A 25,125-nucleotide genomic window follows, 5' to 3' on the forward strand; every position below is an offset into this window, starting at 1 on the left:
AATGTAAATGTATATGGTTTTTAAGATGACATTGATCCTTTTGTTTAAAAACCAGAACAAAAATGGCCTTCAGCAAACAGTGCTTTTTTGGGGAACTGAAGAACTGAATGTTATGCAAGTAAACCAGGCTAGGTTTGGATTTAGCACAGGATGTGATAAGTGCTGACATGGAAATTTTTAATGATGCATCCTTCCATTGTTTTAAATATATATATATATCAAAAGCTATTAAAGTACAATGTACTGTAAGTACTCTATTTTGCAACATAAATTATGTATTTCTTTCTTTCCTACAGTTTTCCCTTTACAGTAGTTAAGCACTTTCAGACCCCGCGTTCTCTTATCCTCTGGAAATGCTGCAAGGACTCAGTGTTGCAGTTCTTGCAGAGATGCCTGCCTGTAGGTGAAGGTGTGAGAGATGCCTTAGGAGAGATCTGATTTGCAGTCAACAGCTGAGTTCCCAGTGACATAGGAAAAAGGGCAAAGCCAGTTGCAATTGAGATGCAGAGGTAGGAAGCTGTTAGTGCTCAGGACCATTGCATCGGTATTTCGGGGGGAGTAGCAGTCCTGCACCTTGTATGCTGAAGTGTTGGCCTGGCACTGGAGCAGAGCTGGCACAAAGTGGTGGCTGCTCTGAGTACCTGCTCTGAGGTTGTACTTTATAGTCCAGGAGATGGTATTGTCACTCCAGAAAGAGGTTTCCAGCCTGTTTGACATTTGAGATGATGCTTTGTCACTTCCTGCATGTTAAAACCTACTTTGGTTAATGCGAGTTTTAAGCAGAACTGCTGAGATCCTGGGGGAGCACATGCAAGGGAGGCTGGCTGTAGAGAAAAACACATGTGAGGAGGAACCATCCCTATGGCTCTCACAACAGACGTTGATGAGTCCCTTTGGAGGATATTCTGCCTACAGGAGTATACCTGCTCCAAGCAGGAGCAGGATTGAGCCTTCATTGCATGGTGGATATCGGTTGCACAGATATCTTTGAGATGAATGTTTTAATTTCATATATTTTCAAGAATATTTATGAACTAAGGGGATCTGAGCAACAAGATACTGAACTACTTGAGTGCTGATGCCAGCAGTTTCTTCTCGTTTGCAGTGGCTGGGTTTGGTTGTGCTTGTTTCTGGTGGAAGCACATTTAATTCACCCTGTTTTAATGCTGCTTCCAGCAATTCCTCTTGAGTGTGCAATGTGCGAAGCTGTTGGGTTTCACCCTTCATGTTGAAGTTTTACTCCCTGCCCCCCTTTGTCTTCAATTACTTCATTTATTCAGAACAAAGTATAATTAGTATCTACCCAGAACTGCTTAATTTTTATAAACCCAATGGAATAATGAGTTCAAAGCACCAAGTAAAGCATTGAAAATCAACTAACTTCATTAGATTAGAATGGAAAATGCATTCCCTGCTTACTGATGGCATTTGGGAATAGGCAATGGAAATAACTTTGGTGTAGTAATGCTTTAACCCTGGAGCGCTGCGCAGCAGATTATGGAAAAGTTAAACTCTGAGCCTGGGGATCCCAAACTTTATTTCCTACCAGGAGAAGTGGGTCCTGTTTGTGCTGTGTGTGTCTGTGTGTGAGGCAGGCTGGTTTGCTGCTGGTGTGAGATTCAACTTCTTAATGAGGCAATAATAGAGTATAAATACATGAATTAAGCAGCCAGATTAGGACACTGCCTTGAATTGCCTGTTTACTTGAGTACCAGAACCCTGTAAAGACCTGTGTGCCCTTTAGGGTTCTCCAGGCCGCTCCTTTGGACAGGGAAGAGGTCCTTGTGCGGTTTTCACTTGGATGTTGTGTGCAGGAGAAGTTCAGGTGTTTAAATTTAGAACATGAAGTGCCTGCTGTTTGTGTTACCAGAATTGCATGTCTCACTCCAGTGGGTTTATTGGTCCCCCTCCCTCCCTCCCCCCCTTCCCAGCTCCATGGCTTTTAATCATGTAAAGTGGAGGCATTAGTTTTGCTGCGTTTTATTACAAAACCTTTGTTGCAATAAAGATGCTGCTAAATAAATTGAATTAAATGTTTTTCCCCCTCCCCCTATTTTCAACTGCCTCTCTTCTTGGTTTAGCAGAGTTTGTGTGTAATTAAATCTCTTCCCTCATTGCTCTCTGGAAAGCAGCAGTGATGGAAAATGTGCGGTTTAAATACGTGTTGGGTGTTCAGCAAAAGCATCTGTGATTTTTCCAGTCCCTTGTGGTTAGGTAGATGGGTACAAAGGAAGATGAGGCATTTGCTTGGCAGAACTACATTGCCCCTCCTGAATGTTTCCATGTGGATGCTGTTAGCAGCCCCTGGCAGCCAGCAGCCGGAGCTGTCGCACTGGATTTGACACATCCACAGCTTTGATAGCCAAAATGGACCAAGCACTATGAGGAAGAGGTGACCCTGGACCAAAGCAGGAGGCCAGAGGGACCTGTGTGTAGCAAAACAGGCTACAAGAAGAGCCATCTCTTCATGCAGTAACCAAGATGCCAAGATACATCTCTTCATACAGTCTTCCAAGAGAAGAGCTGTCTCTTCGGCCAGTCACATCGTACTTGGCCTCGTGTATCTTTGCATGGGCTCTGCAGGCCACCCTGTTCTGCTTAGTGCTGCCTCAAAAGGGCTGCTGGGGGGCTCAGGGTAGTCACAGTTCATGTTTTAACTCATTCATTCCTGATTTTTAACCCACAGGGAAGCACTCCCTGTTTTGGTGGCTTTTGGAACTAAGCCAGTAACTAACAGTGGTCGATAAGTTGCATTGTCACTCCCTCCGGGGTTTGTGTGGGCCCTACCATAACGTGGCAAAGCTTCCACAGGAGCCTCTGTGCGCAATGACACGAGTGTCACACTGGCCACGTGCTCTTGGGTTGTGGCTGGTAGTGGGACCTGCTCATGCCTTTGAGCTAGATGTGCAGCTGTGCCTTCATCACTAGAAAGCAGGGAGGGAGGTTTCTCCACGTGCTGTTGTACCTGGAGGATTTTTATGCTGGTAAAGCATTTCTGTCCTCTTCCAGGTGCCCTAAGGCCTTGCAGTGTCCTGCAGTTTGAGGTGGGATGAGCAGAGAGAACTACAACTGCAACCACTTCCATGGACATTGGAGACTGGAGGAATCGAGGTGTGCTTTCAGATGTATTCTTTAATATAAACTCTGACAGTTCTTTGTGCTAGTTAGACACACCAATGGGTCTTACTCCTGGAAATGTTAATGTGAACTCATTTTCCAGCTGTGCTGTCCTGCCGGTTTATAACATGTTCCCACTCTGCAAGAGCAGAGAGCCTGGCTTGCACTGGCACAGTTTTAAGTTAAATTCCAGGCTTTTCTGGCTGCAAGCTTTGCTTGTCCTGTCTTTGTCACCCTATATACAAACATAAATAACATCAGTGCCGTGGTGCTTTGGTGCAGGACTCGCACGGGCCTGGTGCAGGGCAGGGGGATCCAGTTGGACGCGCTGGGTGCTCATACCCACTTCGTGTGCCTGCAGCTCTCATGTGCTGGCATTGGATGGGAGGTGTCCCCATGCTCCAGGTAAAAAGACCCATCCTAGTTTTCATGGGCATCATCTTCAGGGCACTTTGCTCACCCACAGCTCCCAAATGCTCCGAAGTGCGGGGAAGGTTTCTCCCCATCCCTGGGGCGATGTCACCCACTGGCACCTCGCGAGGCCGCTCACTCGCCTGTTGGTGATGAAGAAGTGCAGGGTTCCCATGGAGACTCGTCCCTCCCATCACATCCCGCAGCCAGAGCCCCTCACAGCCTTTTCAGGCTGCAACAAAACATGTTTTCCACCACGATTTAAAGCAGGCTTTATTTGAGCTCAGCGAGCTGGTGGCTCTGTGCTGTCTGTGGCTCACTGCTGGAGGGAGCTAGGAAATACCCCAGGTGTTAGGGAGAGCACTCGCCTCTGCTCTGCATGGTGTGGCCTAAGGCACAGTGGGGCTTTCCCCACACTGCTCTTGAGCTTCACATGGCCATGGCACAGCAGTGACCCTGAAATCCTGTACCAGCAGCTGTCAGTGTGCTGCTCATGGCTGGTCCATGGAGCAACGCTCAGACTTGGTCCTTAGTGCAAAAGGATTCACTCTTACCCCAAAGTTTACTCTGCACAGAGCTGGTGCAAGCTGAATCCTCCTGCGTGAGAGCAGAGAGTCCTGGTTTGTGGTTTGTGATGAGGAAGGAGTGATGGTGAGGGGTTGGGGCTGCATCCCACTTTGTGCCAAGCCACTTGGCATTGTGCCTCAGATCTTTGCACTGGAAAAAAGCCCTTTTGCTTTCCTAACAAGGATGATTTTGATTATTTGCTGTTCCTTTTCTATCTTACTTTAAATTTCGCTTGCAATAGAGGAGTAAACACTGTGTACACTGTATGGGAGCAGCAGTGGCTTGTGGTTTTATGATTCCCCCCCAGCTGTGATTTATTGCTTTTTACATGTTTTAATCTATTCCCCCACACCCCCTCCTGCCTCTCCCTTTCTCCTGTGCAGCCCAGCAGCTGTCGGTATCACTGAAATGACTTGACGTTATTTTGCTCTACTTTGTTTCTGTTCATTGATTTGTTGAATGAAAACCGTTTATGCGGGACTGACGTGGGAGATTGGAGCCTTTCAAGAGGAGGCAACTCCCTGGTATAATTTTGCTCCAAAATGAGTGGAGCAAGAGCTCACTGTTAAAACAGCCCAACCGAAGTCCCTGAGCCTGGGATTGTGCAGAAGCAGCGGCTCTAAAACCTGCAAGGTGTTTCATAGGAAAAGCATCTTTTCTTTCCCCAGTGCCCCCTGGGCAGCCCTGCTGGGCTCTTGCCAGAGGTGAATTTGGGGTTTCTTTAGGATGCTGGGAGGCTTTGTTGGAATAGCAGGTGCTGGGTAGCAGGTGTCCATCTGGGTGCAGATAAGCTGTTGCCCTCTCCACGGTGAATACAGCGGTGCTGGAGCAGCATCTGAGTGTGCCTCTTTACCTTCCATCTTCTCCATCCCCTCTGAGCTCATCCCCACTTCAATACCAGGCATCCAGCAAAGATTACTCTCTGGGACCTAATAAACCTGGAGAGAAGGTTACACATCCCCAGAATAGGTGCCTGCCTCTTCCCACATGAGAAATGATGGGCTCTGCAGGGTGCATATTCCTGCCAGCCTGGGTGCTGGTGTGTGTGTGTTGACATTAAGGATAATGTTGGATGTTGAGGTTGTGATGTCTGTGGCTGGGGCTGCAGCAGGCCTCAGGGTGTTGATGGTTATCCCCAGGGGGACCAGTGGGATGTGTGGGATGAGAGGAGCTTTGCACTGCTGCGCAGACAGGGGTGAGGCTGGGAGAGACGTCTGTGTTTTACATTGCTCACACTCGGCTCTCCAGGTTCGGAGGCCAGTGGCCAGAAACCCCAAACCTGGTCACTGCCACCTAAAATGACAGAAGCTGGTTTGCTGCCAGCGCTGCTCAGAGAAATCCCACATCTTTCTCTCCTTCAATACCATCCACACAGCTTGAAGGACAGGTTTTGCCTGGGGAATATGCTCTTGTTTGAGGGATTCAGGATCCCTTTTTCCCACAGAGCCCCGGCTCCTTTCTTCCCTTCACAATCAGCCCTCTTGCCGCTTTTCTTGCCTTTTCTTCCAGGGCTTTCCCACATTCTGTTCACACCTTCATGAATATTCAGGGCCCATTGGCCATATGAAGCTATTGAGAGCTCTTGTTAACACTCCTCCTAATGACATGCACCTTCAATAGAAAACAAAAACACAGATAAGAGCTTGTTAGCGGAGACCCTTGTTCCCCACCTAACAAGGTTTCCATTGACTCGGACACTTGTGGTGACACATTGCTTGCTCTCACTGTTACCTCTTTTGATTTGCGACTGGCTTTTAGGGAGGGTTTTCCCTTTATTTTTTATTCCTCTTTTTTTACTTTTTTGTAATTTTATTGTGCAGTTTTAAGCTAATTAAGACCAAGGTCAGGCCTGCCTGCACAATGAGTTATGGGGCTACAATGAGCGCAGGCAGCAGCGTGCTGCAGCCCCGAAGCAGCGGGCGATGGGCTCTCCTGCCGCGCATGGGAAAGTTGTGCCGCCAGTGGCATCGCTCTGCCCGCGCCTGGCAGAAGGAGCCACACTTGGGTCAAGAGGTGGTTAAACCCCAAGAGAGGCTCAGAAAAGGGGCTGGGACCACCCGCTGCGGTTCCCAAGGGCTCCCTGGGGCCCAGCACATCATCGGTGGCCAAAGAGCCATCCACAAGGCTGTGCTGCGGGGTGACTCTTCCCAAACATGACCGGGCTTCTGTGCCAGCATTGCCACGCTCCTGAGATGCTCCCAGTGATGTTGCTCCTGGTTTATAGAATCACAGAATCAGGTAGGTTGGAAAAGACCTTTAAGACCATAGAGTCCAACCGTTAACCCAGCACTGCCACATTCATCACTAAATCATGTCCCTAAGGGCTTCATCTACATGTTTCTTGGACACTTCTAGGGATGGTGCCTCCACCACTGCCCTGTCAGCCTGGTCCAATGTCTGACCACCCTTTTGGGCAAGAAATCATAGAATCATAGAATAGTTCGGGTTGGAAAGGACCTCAAGATCATCTACTTCCAACCCCCTTGCCACAGGCAGGGACACCTCACACTAAACCATCCCACACAAGGCTTCATCCAACCTGGCCTTGAACACTGCCAGGGATGGAGCACTCACAACCTCCCTGGGCAACCGATTCCAGTGCCTCACCACCCTAACAGGAAAGAATTTCCTCCTTAGAACCAATCTAAACTTCCCCTGGTTAAGTTTGAACCCGTTACCCCTTGTCCTGTCACTACAGTCCCTGATGAAGAGTCCCTCCCCAGCATCATCTTCCCCTCATGCAGCTTGAGGCTGTTCCCTCTTATCCTATCACTTGTTACTTGGGATAGGTGGCTCTATACAGAGCAACACCCTGTAGCCACTTCCCCAATGGCACTGTTTGCTTTTCCCTGGCACAGAAATCCCATCCGGCTTTGGCAAGTCTTGGTTTTCCATCCTCTGGTTGTGCTTCGCCTCCCTCCAGCAGTCAGGCTTCCATCAGGCAGGGCCCACCCACTGCACACCACGAAATGCCTCACTTGGTAGTGGGGTTTTTTTTGGCCACAGCTTCTTACTTCTGCTATTATGAGGCTCTCGCAGCGTTGTTTGTCATCTTGTCAAGGCCCCTGAGTTTCTATGGATACTGCTCCCCGAACTGGGGACAGTTGATGCTATCCGTTAAGACAGAATCGTGTCTGAACTCTTCCAGAGGACTTTATGAAGGTCCAGAGATAATTTCCCTGTAATGCTCTGCTCTTATGGAGCTGCCTTTTCAGTAACAACTGCTCGGTTGATGCTCCATGTATTCGTGTTTTGTAAGCATTGCCAGGCTCAAAGGAAAGATCACCTGCTTGGCAAATAAGATTAGACAGAGGGTCATAGGGGTTAATAACAAACCACCAGATAATTTGTATATATATACATTTATATATGGATGGATTTAAACTGAAAGAGGGTAGATTTAGAGTAAATAAAAGGCAGAAGCTCTTCCCTGTGAGGGTGCTGAGGCGCTGGCACGGGGTGCCCAGAGAAGCTGTGGCTGCCCCATCCCTGGCAGTGCTCAAGGCCAGGTTGGACACAGGGGCTTGGAGCAAGCTGCTCCAGTGGAAGGGGTCCCTGCCCGTGGCAGGGGTTGGGGCTGCATGAGCTTTAAGGTCCCTTCCAACCCAAACCAGTCTGGGATTCTATGATAATCATCATAGTAATGGAAGCAAAAGGCACCAGCAAAGCAACTGCCATGGAATAAAAGGACATTTGCTTTACTGGGCTCTTTTGGGACTCTCTGGGAGGAGGGAAGGCCCCTTTTTTCCCTTCTTAATGCCCATCTTGAGGACAGACACACGTGCAAATGCAGGAGGATGTGGAGTATTTCTTCTGAAAATGATACTGCCCAAAGTTTCCAGAAAGATCAGCTAAACTTGTTTCCCTTATGCACAGCAGCATAAGCAAGCAAAATGAAAGGCATATGATTTTCAGAGGGAAAAGCAGGCAAAGGAATCATAGAGGAAGATTGCGCTGGGTTTATTGGGGCTTTACTGAGAAGAGGTGGAGCAGGAGTGGCTTCACCCATCACCCAGCAGTTTCTCCCTCTCCTCTTGCCCTTTCTTACAGATCCAATATGTTTCCGCAGACAAATTTGCTTCTCCTACTGAATTCCTTCTGCAGCCGATTTGGTATCTCCGGTCCTGCAGGAGCCAGCATTTGCCTCCATGCCTGTCCCAGCTCGGTTCTGGGGGAGCAGGATGGGGACATGTTCCTGGAGGGATGTGAGCTGCTGCCCAGAGGGCCCCATGTCCTGCGCCCCGGCTCCCAGACACGGCTTCATTTTTCTGTGCCTTTCTGCAACCCTAAAATGCAGGCACGTAATGATTTCTCAGAACTATGAGGAGCTTTGCAGCCTTTCAGCCGGACCGAGAGCCCCAGCGCTGCTTGCATTTACTCTCTGGTGTGAATTAGTATCTGGGGGGTAGGAGGCAGCAGAGAAAACAGCTTTGGTTTGGATTTGAGTTTTAGCTGGTGATTACAATTCTTTATATGCTCTAAACAAGTTTATCTATCCCTAGGTGGATGTGTGCTGCCAGCAGTGCTATAACATCCACTGAGGGCTGCCCAGAGGTACAGGAATAAACTCATACATTATTAGCTAATACAGGGAAGTGATTCGATATGGGTCTCAGAAGCTGGAGTAGATAAATAGGATGATAAATGTTGGCATTAGCAGACGTGACTGACTCCTCTGTCTCTGTGATTTGGTAGTGCCCAGTAATTAAATAGTTGGAGCCTAATGTATTTTAAACTAGAGCTGCAGCCTGTAAATCACGGAGATTATGCTCTTCCCCGCTGTGCGCGCTCGGGGTCGGGAGGAATTTCCACTCCTGCGCCGCAGCTGTCCACAGGCTCCGGATGGGAATTGCATCAGTCAGGACTGGGAAAGACACCCCTGGCCCCACTGCTGGTCCTGGGATACAAACCCATTCCCAGGGCCTTTCCGTCCCAGCAGGGCATTGCTTCCAGCCCCGGAAGGGTCCCAGCCCTGTGTCCTTTCCATCTTGGGTTGTCTCATCTGTTCTGGCTGGAGCAGCTTCATGTCCACATGCAGTGCAAGTGCACCTGAGATCACTGCAGACCCTAAAAACCAGGATGCAAAACATCCGGGGGGGATTTGCTCCTGAAGCCCGTGCTGTGCCACTGTGTGAACATCAGCCCCTCGGGCTGGTTTTGCTTTCAGACATGATTTTCATGATGATTCTTTTCAATGATCCCAATTCCATCATTTGATTTCCACCGAGGTTTAGTTTTCTTTGCAGCCGGGTTATGACCTGGCACTGAATTAAAATGTTTTGTCTTTTGTGTTATACAGGTTGTCCAAGAAGGAGCCCCAGCTCTCAGCTTGAGGCTGCTCTCAAGTACGAGTTACTTTTTATCTTTAGAAAAGCCTTGTTTTCATTTCTCATCCTGTCAGTGGCCAGACCCGATTCTTCTGCAGGAGGCTGGTCCCATTACACGGCATTTCTCCATTAACATTTAGCAAAGGACAGGTTGAAACATTTCCGTGCCGTTCACCCATTTTACACCTTTTAATACAATTCCTGGATTAGCTCAGGCTTTCATTGGAAAATTTCTCTGGCCACGCGTTCAGCAGACACCATTTTACAGGAGACCTGCTCTAATGACCCTGCCCACATGCAGAACGGCTGCCTGGAGCCACAGCTGTGATAAAACCATCCCCGCTCTTCCTGGATATAATTATTTTTAATACAGTCTATTTTGTGCCTCAAATTCTCTGCTCTCCCAGCTGAAGCTTTTTAAATAAAACAAGTAATTCTGTGGTATTACCACAAATTACGGTCACTGAGGGCTGCTGCTGTTCTGCTCGCAGCAGCCACGAGAAACTTTCCTCCAGCAGGAAGGGTACAGATGAGTTCTGCTGTTTTACCTACAAGAAATGTTTCTCCTCCTCTTTTTATTAGTAGAAGCTGGTGCTCTTCAACCCACACCTGAAGCAACAGCTAATGCTGCTTGCAGCAAGGTTAGCAGGCGGTTAATGACTGGGGAGCAGGAATTACCGGAGAGGAGTTTGCGTTCAGGTGTAATGCTCCCCGCCAGGCTTCGCAGGGAGTTTGCTCCTCTGTAAATCATCCCGTGGCTTGGTTTTTCCATCCGCAGTTGCTGTTTTGCCTTCCAGCTTATTTTTAGCCTGCCTGTTCCAGGTACTGCTGTGATACGTGACCCACACCAAACAGAGGGGCTGCCCCCTGTGAATTGGCTGCCCTTGGCTAGTGGGAAGTTGAAGGACACGGGGACCTTCAGACTCATCCAGCTCCATAGAGTTAAGGATCATCCCTCTTTCCAGAGTCCCATGGGAAATCCCGCCTTTCCACGCTGTCATATCTCTTTGTGCCCCATCCTTTGAATAGAGGCTCCTCTTTATGCTTCACGTGTGAGTGGGATGCACGGCAGGTTGCCCATGGACCAAAGGGATAAAGTTTTACAAGCTGTTGCTGATGGTTTGAATGAAGGAAGATGTGAGCTCTTCCTCTGAAGAGACACTGTAGGACCAGAGAGGCTGTTCTGGTATGAGCAGGGAGCCCCTAAACAAAGATGTTGGTAAGTGCTGGTATGGAGCTGGCAGAGCTGTTGAACTGTAGTTGCACAGAGAAACTGGGGGGAAGTTTTCCCGTGATGGGAAAAACCTTTGGAATGATCCGGCTAACACTGGATGGAATGGAATAAAGTACCCTCAGACCCTGATGTGCATCAGCAAAAGGGGTGGTGGGGTTTGCAGAGCCTTTCTGTGTAGGCAGAGGCAGTACATGTGGCTGTGTCTGCTAAGCTCCTTTGTTCTGGCACCTCTTAAAGTAGCAAAGATGGGTTATTTCTCCAAGCATGTTCCAAATGTTGAGTTAATTCATTGGCTTGTGTGTGTGGAGTGGCAGACACGAAAGCAAAGGGCTTCAGGTTTGCCTCCAGCCATCTTTTATGGTCCAATCAGCCAATTTTCTGTGTAACTATAATAAATCATGGCGACAGACACACAGGATGGCATTGTCTTTATGTAATTATACCATAAATGGCCCCATTTTCTCTCCCAGGAAAGCTTTCCCAGTTCCTTCCCTTTGCTGGAGAAGCCTGTTATCCTGAACACAATGAGACAAATGCATCTGAAGAACATATTTTGTAAGCAAAGGCTGAAGAGATGGAGCCTGCTCCTTTTTCCATCACGCGCCTCTCACGTGGCTCTTTGCTCCAAGGGGGGATTTGCAAAGCAAAGGGAAACAATCTTAGAGCTCAGGAAATCGAGCGTGAACTCCGGGACTGAAGCAGAAGCCTCTCGTTTTCCATTCCCATCCCATGGCTCACCACTGTTGCAGGCCGCTTAACAGTGCGCACGCAGACCAGGGCAGGTTCTGCCTGCGAGAAGCCAGATAAACTATTCTCCTGTGGGCACTTGCAGTTATAAACCCCACACAATTTGTGTACAGCAAGGCTTTGGGGACCTCTTGCCTTGGCTGCTGTTTTGATAACTGAGCTTGTGTTGTTTCGCCCTCCCCCTGCCCTGTAGATGATGTTTTTCCTTCCCGCTGGTGTTACAAAAGTAAAAGAAGACCTTTCCCGAGCAAGGATGTAAAACTTCCATCAAATTCACCATGTCACTGGAGACCCGAAGCTAATAAGTCGATCTTATGTCTGTATAATAAACTAATTTATTAGGTTTTTATTTTAAGAGTTGGTGGTATTAATTAGGTTGATACGGCCCATAAATCACTTGATTTGGCTGAGCCCTCAGATACTTGTAATTTAAATTAATAGAAGTGCAGCTTAATTAATCTGATTAAATCCTGGGATAAGCAATGTGCTGTTTGCAGCATCCAGGAGCACGCTGGATAGAAAAGGAGTGTTTTAAGGTAGCGCAGCTTCTTCACTGGAGGGTCAGATTGGCTCAGCTGGTGAATCGCCGTACAAGAGTGGAGCTGCAGAAGATGCAACCCAGAAACCGGAGCAGGGTGAGAAGCTAGACCTGTGAAGTCAGGCATCTCCTGAGACCTGGCAGCCTGGCAAAGCTCATCACAGCTTCAGGGCCAGGTGAGGAACTGAACTTCCCAGACTCACAGCAACCGCTCTGGTTTTGGGGCATCCTGACCTTCTTTCATCCTTTGGCACCAATAAATGGATTCCAGAAGGTGAGTTTAAGCCACTAGTGAGCACAAGCCACAGCTTGACCTCCTTTGTGGTCATTCTCTTGATTCTTCTCTCCCTTCAGTGCTGTTGAGAGTAGATACCATTGCTTTCCAGGTGTGAATAATCAGTTAATCAGTTCTTCTTTGCCCAGGGTCCCTGTCAGACAACCACGAGCAGATCAGGATGAGTGAACAGAGTGGGCTGGTACGGAGGTAAGTTGATGTGCCCTGTCCAAGATATACCTGCTCTACAATTCCCATCAAGAGTATTTCTTCTCTGGTGAAGTTTCTGGATACTGGGTGGTGGTAGTGGGGACTTTATTGTGGCTTGCCTGTACACAGGACTGACTACACTCTCCCATGGGATACACACTGCACTGTGTCCTCACAGGGATGTACCCATCTGCTTCCCAGCATTGGGAGTTACGAAACCTTTGCAGTACAGACAACACTAGATACTCAACTGGTGCTTCCGTCTAGCTTTTCCAGAATGCTGTGGGATGACAGCTCTCAAGATTGATGTTCCCTGTCTGTACAGCCCAGGCAGCTGCCCTGCAGCCTTCTCCCTGCTCTCCTGCTAATTTGCCTTAATCCTGAGTTTAAGTGAGCTTCCCTATGGATAAGAGTGGAATTCAGACCCTGTGGTCCTCCCTAGGCTTGGTTTCTCTGTTGCCCACAAGCGGCCCGTGTGGGATGGTGGCACAAGTCAGGTATTTACACCAGTTCCCCAGCAGCTGGATGAAAACCCCTTCCAAGGAGATCAGAGCAGGTTTAGCAGCAAAGCACCAGCCCAGGGCTTGTGCAGCCACAGGTTGTTTCCGTTAGAGTACAGATGCCATAAAATATGTTTTCTTTAAAAGCAGGAGCTAATGCGATTATAGCAGTTGGATTAATCTAATATTCTCCTTCATCTTCAAAAGAGAATTGCCTAAATAGCCAGAGACACATTTTATGAGTCCTTCTTAAGGGCTATCAATCAAACTTCCCAAGAAAGGCACTGATGCCCCTTTTTGCTCACAAGAGGGAAATCAGATTCCCCTCGGCTTCGCCCTCAGCCTGCTGCAGCCTTGCAGTGTAATAGCTGCATCGTGAATGGTCTGGACATCATTTTCTTCCACTGGTCCAGAGAAAAAACCCACATGGAGGCAACCTGTAAGAAGAAAGGGAAAGCAGCCCAATTAGAGGCAGTGATCGCTCTGCTCTCTGCCCTCTCTCCCCCTGGATGAAGCAGATGTAAAACAATAGCTTTATTGGTGAAAATTTTAATTGAGGAGTTCAAAGGAAGCGGCGGAGGCTCTTTTGATCCCTCGCTGTGTTTGAATGCCCCGGTGCAGCGGTGCCTGCTGGCCGCAGCACTGACCTCCAGTGTTAATTAGTGTTTATCTGAAATCGAATTAGCTCACAACTGGCAGAAAGCAGAGTGAAAATCAGCTGTAATCATAGATCTGGGTGATTCTCAATGAGAGGTAAAAGCAGGGCTTTGCCTGCTGGAGCTGACAGGAAAATCACTCTGAGAACTTCACAGGTTTTGCTTTGTTTTTCTAATACTCTTCAGTCAGATGGTGCTATTTCTCTTACTAATACCCCGTGTTGCCTTCATCTTTGCTGAGTCTGCTGGTCCACGTTGCTCACTGGAACTTAAACCATAAACCAACACTGAACAATGATGCATTATTTATAGCAGACCGAATGCTGGGAGGTTGACAATAGTGCAAAGCTGCTCTTTCTTGTGCTCTGTAATCCATAAATAAATACATCATCTATTTCAGTTTGCAGAACTGTCTGATGGATAGGAATAGCCTGTGTTACCCAAAGGCACCGGGGTTGCTGTGAAAGCCAGCACCTGCTTTTGGGGTGAAGTGGCCATTTCTGAGAATTAAAACTCTTTATGTAGATGGGATTGAGAGAGAGTTGCCAAACCACCTTGTGGTGCTCATCTTTGGGGCTCTCTGGAAGGCGAAGGGTGATAGGGTTCTCAATGCTTGAATAGAAATGTGTAAAAGCATCAGGTTCTCTTTATGGAAGGACAGAATAGCTAAAACTATCTCAAGGAGCAGGTATGTGGTCATAGTTTCTGAGCAGAGAATAGCCAGAGATGTGGAAGTCAAACATCTGTCTACCACGAACATCTGCAGACCTTCACATTGCACTGGAATGAAATCCCACCCTCAGATCAGATCCAGATCCCAAAGTTTCCAAAGTGCAGGGATGGTTTTATTCCAGCCTTGCTTTTGGCTCCTAAGCCAGCTGAAGGGTGGACCCTGCTGCTTGCCCAAGCAGGGTGCTCATTGGCATGGAGCAAGGCAATCTGAAAATAACCCGGTGGCACTTATGCAGTGTCCTTGGGCATCCACTGCTCTATTTCCTGGGCTTAGCCACAAGAGGGTGGCATGATGATGTGCACCAGCAGCCTCCGCTTCGGCTGCTCCGCTTCTCGCATGGCATTTTATAGCCAGCTCTGTGGATCTAATAAAACTTGGGAACAGATCCTCATTTTTGGCACACGACCACATTTCCCACTACAAAGGAGCCTGACGGGTGTTTCTGAAGGCAGCCCCGACTGTGCAGGATTCCTTGAGGTTACATGTGTTCTTTATGCCCCAAAGCAGCCTTAGTTAGTAGGTACCATAGCAGAGTATAAAATTGAGACTAAACTTTTACTTGGTAACTGCTGTAGGGAGAAGTCCACAGATGTTGTTTATGTGCAAATATTATTTTTGATAGCCATGCGTGTTTACAAGACAGTGATGTTCTATGTGACTCCTCTATAACACATCGGGATGTTTCTCGTAGGTCTTGATGTGATTGTAGCTGACGGTGAACAAGCTGGTTAACAAATACACACACAAAAGACTCGCATGACGGCGAGGGAGACTAACTGAAATGAAACAGATCCATTTCACCTAAAATCTACCCAGCATGTGTTTGTAAGTCAGGCCAGCACTAACCCAATGCGAGTGACTCGTCTTGAATAACGCATCCGTTGATGTGACTCCGCATAAGGCAGATTAGCATTTGATTTTGTGAAGCTTCACTTGGGTGGCAAATCCCAGTAAGAGCAAGGAACAGGGCACAGGGGATATCCAGGTAGCGACAGAAATCAGAGAAAAAAAACCCACTCCAAGTTTTATGTACAAAGCTTTATAAACGGCAGGATTATTTTACCCTACTTTAACATGGCATTTTTCCCCGTGCAGGCAGACAGATGATGCTGATACTCAGAACACACCTGAGCCTCGCTGCTGTTTCCCAGCCTGGCACTCATCTCAACCAAAACTCCCATTCTGGATCCGTGCGGGGCGCAACCTCAGGGTGAGTCTCTGCTCACTGGTGGCTGTAGGGCCCTTCTATGCAGAAATCCCTTTTGCCATGAACACATTTTAAACACAAGCTTCTGAATCTCATTACTTGCTGTCTTTTCCTCTGCCATTTGTTTTTCTTCTAACAACGCACCTGCCAATATCTGCCCCTGAGCTCCGTTTTAAGTAGCATTTTCCATAGTTAATGTCCCACTCTTGCTCCCTATCTATCTTCGGCAACTGCTGACTGCCTGCAGCAGGACCAGAGGAAGAGGGAAAGCCCTCCCTGGGTATAACAATAACACAACACCCATTCCTGGAAGAATGATGAGATGGGCTGTGTCATAAATATTTATAAGAGCAAGCGTAATGAAATGAATGGGTAGTACACTGAGGCTCCCTTAGGCTTTGGTCATCACATGTTTTTTAGCTCTTTTCTTTCTTCTCTGTGATACAGAATTGTCCTGGTGTCCCTGGGTTGTCGAGCAAATTGCTTATTGTGTTGCTCACTTACACAATGCATGTTATTATGTGCAACCAGCTGCTCCTGTTTGGCATTGCTCACACATACAGAACAGGAGGCCACAGACACTCTTCTCGCCTGGAAGTCAACGTTCGCTCTAGTGCCGAAGTTGCTGCCAGACCAGAAGAAGCCTGGCAGCAAAGCGAGTCCTGGTGGAAAAGGTCCCTCAGAGACTTCTTTCCTGGGAAGACCAAGGCTGCAGTTTTGCAGGGTTTGAGCCCATGCAGCTTTGTGCTGCCGTTGAAAGCATCCTCGTGCCTCTGTCTGCATATTCCCATTGCTCTCCTTGTGCTGGCATGAACTCTAGGGTGATTGCACGGAGCCCTGGAGCTGATTTTCTTATTGTTGTTGCCAATTAAGTTTTCAGCACCATCCTTCCCTCTGTCCAGCTCCAGGCTCATTCAAGCACTAATGCCAACACAAAGGAAAGAGCCGCCAACTCTTCTGGTTATTAGAGCAGCTTAAATGCATCCTAAAATGTCAAACTCAGTGTAGCAGGCCTGTCTGGAGTCCGAGATGCTCAGAAACCAAAGCAAGGCTGTATTTGAGATTGGGAAGTTTAATCCTGCTTGAGAGAGAAAGAACCTAAGTGTGGTCCCAAGCATGTTTCAGGCACTGACCCCCTGCGAGATGGGGCTGAGTAGCTGCAGGCAGCAATTCATACCTGCCAAACCGGAGGGCATTAACAAGTGCACCCACGAAAGCTTCCACTGCTGTAACTTCAGAGCTGTAGGGTTTGGCAGCGTGGGGATTTGTGTCTGAGCTGCTGTTCCTGATCAGTGATGCCGGTGGGGGGGCACACTCAGTCTGCAGAGAAAGTGCCCATTCCAAATCAAAACTGTTCTCTTCAGCGTGAAGTGGATTAAACTAAGAGAACATAAAGCCACCCTCGGCTGGAATAAGAACAGCCTCATCATGGTTTTTAAAATAGCTATTCTGCTTTAAATTGCTGTGTCGCATAACTTTGAATTCACTTCCATTTCTCTCATTTGCTTTAACTGCTCTGACCCTGGACCACAGCTTCTCGATGCTCTGAACCCCAGTCCACGGGAGGCAGCCAGACACCATTGTCAGTGATAGGATTCAGCCTGGAACTGGGACAATACTGCACTGCCTGTTTAATAAAAACACACAATGGGCTGTGAATCATCTTGTTCCTCACTGCTTTCTCTCTGAAATGGCTTTTCCCTGTTCTTTGGGTTTCTTTTATTTCAGGGGGTCTTTTTTGGGAGCAAGCATTGTTCTTCACCTGCACTTGTTTAGTGCTTTGCACAACTGGATCCTGCTAGTTGGAATCCTACAGCTGGATGTGGACATAGGCTGCTCAGCATGGGTTGGGGTTCAGAGCATGGACATATTCTGGTTCAGATAGCTCTGTAACACATGCTGCTGTGCTTCAAGGCCTCTTGCATCTGCACCAACCTTTCAAAAGCATGGATCTCCCCTCGGCTGCATGGGAAAAGCTCCTGCTGAACTAGAAAAATCTATAGCTTTGCTGGATTTCCCTAATGAGCTCTTCATTGCTGGGTCTGACACAAACCCATGACGTGTACGATGTGCTGTCCATATCCTGACTCACCACACCTTCTTTTTTTGGAGCACAGACACGATGTCTCCCAAAGGGGGAACAAAAGGCCCAGCCACAGCCACCTGCCACTTGCTGCTGCTGCTCTTTTCCATTCACATTTTCTCAGCTCAAAGTTATCAGAGATTTGCAGCTATTAAAAGGTAGAAAGAAACTCCTCACCAACAGGGATGGGAACATTGGAGAGCCTGCAGCACATAAATGGGGGCTTTTGCTTGCTCTAAGTACTGGGGCAGAAATGCCATTATGTGGGGAAGGAATGTCCCTTCTGTTGGCATGTCTGCTGTCACTTTGTTCTTTATGGACTCACAGCCAGGGCGTTACCTGATCCTGCCCGGATCTAAGGGGCTCTATCTCCAGGCCCTGTGTCCTCTGCAGGCACCACAAGAAGTCATTTCGCTGAAGCAGTGACACCAGAATCGCCTCCCTGCAGCCACAGGCCGGCTCCTGTGGAGGCACACGTCAGCCAGCGTTGGATTAAGCTGTGAAGGAGTCTCCCTGTGGAAAAACTGGTTGTAAAAGCTCGGTTTGTCTGTGGGGATGTGGGTAAGGGGGGTGGATGCTGAGGACTTGGTGTTACTCTCGCAGAGCACGTGCTGTCGGTGTGAAAGGAGCCTGTGCTCTGGGTCAAATTCCTGGTGCTTTCACACATCGGGAGCTATTTGCTGTGTTCTTTTTCCTCTTTTGCCCAGGGACAGATAATGTATCTGCTGCAAGGTTGGTTTTGTCTAAATGCTGTTCTAATTCCTGTTTCCGCTGACATGCAGGAAATAGAGGTGCCACAGAGAAATCAAGTAACACTGTCATACCAGGCAAAGACAAGAATTAGATCCGGGTGTTTGGAAGCTGGTGCCTGCTTCTAATCCTGACCTGGTTAGGCGTAACCCTGGCAGGGAGGTGGGTTAACGCCTTAACACAGACAAGTGCTGTATTTTGCAGAGCATTAGCAGTTTTCATTATTTGTTTGCCTGACGTTTAGGTAAAGGTTTCCTTATTTAAAGGGAGGGAGAAATGTCTGAGATTTGAGGAAACAAGGGTGTGTCCGAAGCCACCAGCAGACAGGAGGAGGAGACGCTCCTGCACAGCACAGTTAAAGCGATTTGACAGCACCTTTAAAACCACCTCACACAGAAAAGTGCAGGTGGGAAAGGCCCAGAGAGGAGAGGAGGGTTTGCAGAGGTTGTTAATCTTTAGCTCCACGCTGGAGCAGTGCAGAAGGGAGCATGGCTGCTACCACCCCCTTCTCTTCCCTGCACATCTGCCCAGAGCACGGGGCTGCTGGCTCCCAGGTCTGTAGTGATGGTGCCAAGTACTAACTTCCAGTGGCGTAACTCAGACACATGGCAAACCTGCTTCCCACCACGCAGCCTTTCTGGTTTCATTCAAGTTTTTACAGCTCATTATACAAGCTAATAAATAGGAGAGTCTGGATGAAAAAGGTTTCTTTTTTTCATGTTCCGCATAGCTGGAGCCCTCCCTGCCTTCCACACCGCTGGATAAAACATCCCGCTGTGCCCGGCAGCCTCTTCTCCTCTCAGGGACCAAAGCAGACTCCCCTTTACCCATTCTTGGATACATCTGCCCTTCTGCTTGGTGCCAGCCGCCACTGCCTAAAGGTCTTGGTGTCATTCGCCTTCAGGACTAATCCTGCACCTGCAGCCTCACCGTGTGGCCGGGACCCGGCCGAGCTGCGGAGGCAGCGGCCTCGGTCTCCATCTTTGGGCACCCTTCTGCTCCCTGCCCCATTCCTACTGCTTGGCTTAGCTTAGCAGGCAGCTGGCTCTCTGCACGGGTGCCATGCACGTCTGTATTTTATCGGCTTGAAAGACGGCTGAGCAGCACAGGTGGGACTTCAACACCCGGAGAGCCCCGTGGAGGATATACACCTGAAGGAGCTGTCGAAATGAGCCCCCGGGCCTGCAGGCTGATGGAGGTACGGTCACTGCGTGTGTGTGGGCAGCACCCGCACCTCCTCCCCGCAGACACGGGCCGACAGGGCCCCTGCGGGACGGCGGCCATGAGCCCTGGGTGGCTGTGCCCATGCACGCCGGACACCTTATGCCTCCGTGCCTGTCAGTCGGGGCCGGGCGGCTGAGGGTGGGCGCCGCAGAGGGGCCCGCAGCGCTGTCGGCAGGCAGCGCCGTGAGGGGCGAGCCCCCGGCTGGTCTGTGGTAGCGCGATGTCCTCTGCGCTCCCCTGGGGCAAAAAGGGAAAGAAACGCCCGGAGCCTGATGAGGACGGGGCCAGGGATGAACAAAAAGGCGCATAAAATGTCCGCACCCCGGTGCGCCCGCCTGGGGGGGGCGGCGGAGCCCCGCACCTGCCGCTGCAGCCGCTTCTCCCCCCTCAGGAGCCGCGGCCGCTCCGCCCGCCGCGGGCGGGCAGCAACCTGTTGGTGCGGCCCCCGGCTCGGGGCGAGCCCGCTGACAAAGGCGGAGCAGCGGCAGGACGGGGCCGCCCCCCGCCCCCCGGCAGCGGGGCCCGGCGGCGCCGGCGGGCAGCGGGGCTGGGGCGCTCGCACAAGATGGCGGTGGGGCGGCGGGAGAGCGCGCTCCCCTCTTAGATGCGGCCGCGGCGGCCCCTGCTCCCGGCGCCCGGCGGGGCTTACATGGCGCTGGAGGACCTGCTTTGTCTCTGCTTCTCCGCCCTCGCTGTCCTGGCCGTGCAAGGTGGGTGAGGACGGGGTGCGTGTGTCTGGGTGTGCGGGTCGGCGCCCCTGCACCGCTGCCTTCGCGCTGCAGCCCCGCGGCCGCGGGCAGCCCCCCGCGGGGATGCGCTTCCCGGCCGGGACGCTCGGCCCCCGCCGTTTCTCTGCCCCTCAGTGGCCATTGCACCCGCAGTCGCCGTTTCCCCCCCCTCTCCCTGTGTCGTGTCCCCATTCCGGGGCCGTTTTTCACCCCCACTCCCCCCCAGTCCCCTTCTGTCCGCCGGCTGCTTTCCATCCCCCTGAGCCGGCCGACGGCCACGCTCGTGTGTTCAGCCCCAGCCTGGACGGTGCCTCCCTTGGGGTGACCCAGGGCGCTCCTCCGCGGGGAGCCCCCTCCGCGGGCCAGGCTGCGGAGGGGATGGGGATGGCGCCAGCAGCGGCGACCCCCGCGCTTCCCCCTCGCCAGTGGCAAGTTCCCTCTGGAGGGACTCGCCCGGCGCGGGGCTGGCCCGCAGCAGGCCCAGTGTCTGTCAGGGCCATGGTGGGCACCTTTGGCCTCCCGTCGGCCTGGACAGGCGGTGGGGCAGATGTCCCGCTGGTCAAGGAGGTGACCCAGGAATAGCCACGCTCCTCGGGCCCGTGTTTTGCAATGGTTACGCAAACGGCTCCGTGCGCGGGTACACGTACAGCGGTCGCGCTCGCCGACTTTCTGCGCTTTGCCATCCAAGTTCGCATCCAGGGGCACCGGAGCTGCGGGGCGTGGGGCTCATCCCCGCTGCGTGCGCGGGCCCGCGGAGTCCCTGGGGTGGGGTGGGGAAGGTGTCGGCTGGGGGAGCTGCGCTGTAAAACGGGAGCCCTGTGTGTGTGCCCTGGGGTTGCTCTCGTTTAAAAGAGCGCCCTAAACGGGGGATTGCGGTGTTGAAGCCATCCTTGTGTCATCGTACGCTTTTATTCCTTTTGACAATGCATTCAGGTTCGGCACAACGCAATAACTGCACGTGGATGGCTGCAGGGGTGTTTTCTTTCTTGTTTGGTGAGCTCCCGTAAGGGGTAGGGTACCGTTTGATAAAGGTGCAGGGGTAGGGTGGCTGTGTGTAGTAGAAGTGGATAACGGTCCGTGTGAGTGGCCCGTTGTCATCCCGGCGTGCGGGTTTCTCTGGATGGATGGCAGTCTGTGACCCCACCGGCCGACGAGCGGGTGAGCTGAGGCGGGTGGGAGCCGCGTTGTCTCTGCGTGTTTGAGCAAAGAGCCAAGTGGATCCCGAGGCTTGTAATGGAGAACAATGATTTGAAAAGGAACAGGGGGGCTGGTGCAATGGATGTTGTTTTTCAAACCCGCTTCAACAAGAAAACTTCAAATGCTCTGTAGGAATTTGCAGTTGCGGCTTCTCTGCTTGCTTTCTTTTTGGTTGCAAGCCATTAGGCAACTAATAAAAATCTTCTGTTTGTTTTCTAACAATGGGCCACGGATTGCGTTGAGGGGTAGCGAGCGCAGCCGCCCAGCCTGTGGACGTGCCGCTTGGTACATGCGGATGTGCTTTCCAACAGGTGGGTTTGATTCAGACGAGAAAAACATGGACTTGTTTCAGTCTGAAATTAATTTGGCAGAGGGTTGAAATGGTTTTGGGAAAGTCTGCATTTGATCCCGAAAGCCATGTGTTTTGATCCAAAGTTCAAGCCTCGCTGGGTATGAAATGCCTAGGAGAGAAAGTAGACTGGAAAGCCTTCCCCCCCACTGTGGACATGATGGAAGCTGCGCGGGTTTACACTAACAGGGGATGAGCTCCCGTGTTTTGAAAGCCTTCTGCCTGTTCTGCTTTGAGACTCTTTCCCTGCAGTAGCAGGAAAGGGTTTAAGAAAAGAAAACAAAACACAAACCAGCCCCTTGTCAGTTGATTGTGGGAAGGGGGCTGTGCCGGTTGCTTTCCTTGGGGCTCTGTACAGGGGACGTGCTGGTGGGAAGTGGGCTGTGCTTTTCCACCCGAGGATCAGCTGAAATCCATCTGCGTTTATGTCATGTGGATTTGTGGTTGAGTCCTCTTGCTATAGATTTCCTTTTTCGACATCACCTAACTTTAGTTCTGATTCATTTTACCCTTCCTATCCCACTCATTCCAGCAGCCTGCTGCGTGCTTGTCAGTGCCTTTGCCTAAGAACATTGCCATTGTTCTGGGATCGTGCGTCCCTGCTGCTGGGGCCGCAGGATGTCACCTCCATGCAGATCCACTTGCCCTGTTGGCTGTGGTGCTGCAGTGTCCCCTGCCCGCGGGCTTGGTTGCAGGGAGGCAGGATGAGCAGCGCAGGGAAGGGGCATTTCTTACAGTCCCCAGGAAATGGGGGGCACTGACAGTGCCAAACGCCTGTGCATGCAGCGTTAGTGAGGGTTTGCCTGTATCACGTATCCCGGGGCAGGTTTCTGGCGTGGGAGCTTGCTGCTGCGGTGCTGTGGCTGTTGTGACAGCCACTCTCCAAGCCTTGACGGCAGAGGCTGCTCCGAAGTGGGGAATGTTTCTGCTGTGTTCTATGTTTCCCTTCTGGTGTGTGAGACTGAATGAGGAACCACTCGGGCTTGGTTCTGTTTATGTTTTCCCTGGCTTTTTCCATCTCCTGTTTCCATTTTGTTTTGGTGCCCTCTCCTTTCACTACCTGGAAGTCCAAAGTGAAGCAGAACCTCCTGGTTTTTGTGCCGTCTCCCCCCCTCTTCTCGCAGCGGACTTTCTCCGGGCAGCTGTAGAAGTCTGCTGTGCTGCAGGGGCCCCACGTGGGGTGGGTGTATTGCTGATGGTACGCGAACCACTTCACAGCGGCACAAGTAATAATTTAGGAAGAAAATGTTTGGCAATCTGCCTTTCCCTGGGGGAGAAGGGAGACAACTCTCCCTGCGTGCACGCTTGCAGCCTGATCTGGAGCTGCAGGCAGCTTCTGTGGTATGGCACTGGGGGCACCAGAGCCACCACACCAGGCTGGGTGTTGCTGTGGCATAGGGGACATCTCGCTTGAGTGGCTGCCTCGATCCTGCTTTATCTGCTCTGGTATCCTCATCTTTAGACAAAGGCAGAGATGCTGCACGCCTGTCTCCGTCGAAGGTGTTGAGAGGACAAAATCTGTCAGTAAGTGTTCGGCGCATATATGATCTTCATCACTATAGTGTATGACTCTCCCAAAGGCAGGTGCTGCATTGTTCCATGCTGATTCCTAATACCATATTGCCAGGTAATTTGAACTCTGCCTTCCTCAGAGCTGCCTTCTCAAAAGCTAGCTGTTCTCCCAAGGGAGAATCCAGGTGCTCGTGAGCCAGGTTTGGGCGTTTGCAACGTTAGAGGTGCTGCTTCTCCAATTAACACGCTCCTCTCCTGTTTAAATGGCTGCCTGGCCATTAAGCCTAGTCATGGTTATATAATTAAGATGGGAATTAATATTTAATCTGATTGTAATTTGTTGCTGGAATCCATCCCAAACCGTATCTCTGCGTGAGGTGAATGGGTACCTGAGAGAAAACTGAGGCCAGTGTTACATGTAGGGGATTTTCTGCCTCGGGTGATGGCAGAAACTCTAACCTTTATAAACCCAGAGTGATCATAGTCGTTTTGTTATCTGTAGGAAGCAAATGTTTGCTTTATAGTCAGCTGTAATACTAGAGAGGATATGGTAAATCCTTGTTATCAGTATTTGCCAAGCGCATGCTAGGCCAAAATCAACTCTGCTGCAATTTTGTTGCTTTCTGGAGAACTGGACCTGCTTGTCTATGGTAGTTTTAGCCTGGTTTTCTAAGGAAGAGATACGTAGTCATGCTGTCTGGTTGTCTGGCCATCTTCCTTTGCTTTCCCAAGTAATTCTTGGTCCTGCTGGTCAGTCAGAGCTAGTGTGGACATGGAGAATCCAGAGGTTTTGAATATACGTGATCGGGTTGAGGAGAGAGATCTCCGTCTGTGCCTCAGTTTCCCCATTTGTTCCAGCCGCGCAGAAGATGCTGTTTCATGCTGTAAACATAATGAAGAACACTGTCACTCTAAGTACCCTTTTGTATTTGTTGAAATCCCATGAGCGAGTGCTCTCCAAGTGATGCTTACGCTTTTCTGACTTAACAACCTTTTGGTGAAAACCGAATCTGCCTTCTTCACAAAGCAGAACTGAGCTGTGTTTTCACGAGCCCTTCTAGAGATGCTAAACCACAGACGTGGGGGGGAATGACCAAAATGCCCCTTTTAGTTTGTGTGATTTTTCACTGGTATGCTGAAACCATCCTTGAAACACCGTTGAATTTCCTAACCCTGAAGAGCAGCAGAGCCTTTGTAGGAAGGGGAAGAGCTGCTCAGTGTCTCCATCCAGGAGGGTAGATACCTGCTAGAGTTGTAGCTGCTGAGAAGAGAAATTCCCTGGGAGAACCCAAAGACTTGTCTTCAGCATCATTTGAGCACATCTAATACTACTGTGTCTGCAGGAGTCGAGACACTTTGCTCCTGAGCGTGTAGGTTGTGGTGCTTCTCCCTTGGGCGTGTTTTTCTTCATGTCACTGATGCCCTTTGGTGTCCCTGAGCTGGATCCTCTCCTGCTCTTAATCCGTGGGATCCTGCTGTTGTGATACAGTCCTGCTTTATCTGAGAAGCCCAGCAGATGCTGTGTGTTATCTCTGTGGGTAATAAACATACTTGTGGTTATGATAAGCAGTTACTGTATTCCAGCGAAACTTTCGCATCAGATGTTCTGAAATTACTTAAAAATCTGTATCTGCATTTGAAATGCAATTGCCTGTTACTGCCACATTAAATTCAGCTGAGCTATTGAATAACCTGCTTTATTCTGTGCTTTCATGGGGTTTAGCGTTTTGATTTTTTTTTTTTCAGGATCTCTCATATGGA

General features: G+C 50.1%; 1 protein-coding gene across 4 annotated transcripts in view; it reads left to right on the top strand.

Annotated features, from left to right (window-relative positions):
* The first annotated feature begins 20,093 nt into the window (after positions 1 to 20,093).
* IGDCC4 (immunoglobulin superfamily DCC subclass member 4) overlaps positions 20,094 to 25,125 on the top strand; it is an 84,386-nt gene continuing 79,354 nt past the window's right edge. For all 4 annotated transcript variants that reach the window (XM_065688167.1, XM_065688168.1, XM_065688169.1 and 1 more), the window contains exon 1: positions 20,094 to 20,288. In XM_065688167.1, coding sequence (XP_065544239.1) covers positions 20,183 to 20,288 — 106 coding nt within the window. In that variant the 5' untranslated portion in view covers positions 20,094 to 20,182. The remainder of the gene's footprint in view (positions 20,289 to 25,125) is intronic.

The sequence above is a fragment of the Lathamus discolor genome, chromosome 8, assembly GCF_037157495.1.
Source record: "Lathamus discolor isolate bLatDis1 chromosome 8, bLatDis1.hap1, whole genome shotgun sequence".
Lineage (NCBI taxonomy): Eukaryota > Metazoa > Chordata > Aves > Psittaciformes > Psittacidae > Lathamus > Lathamus discolor.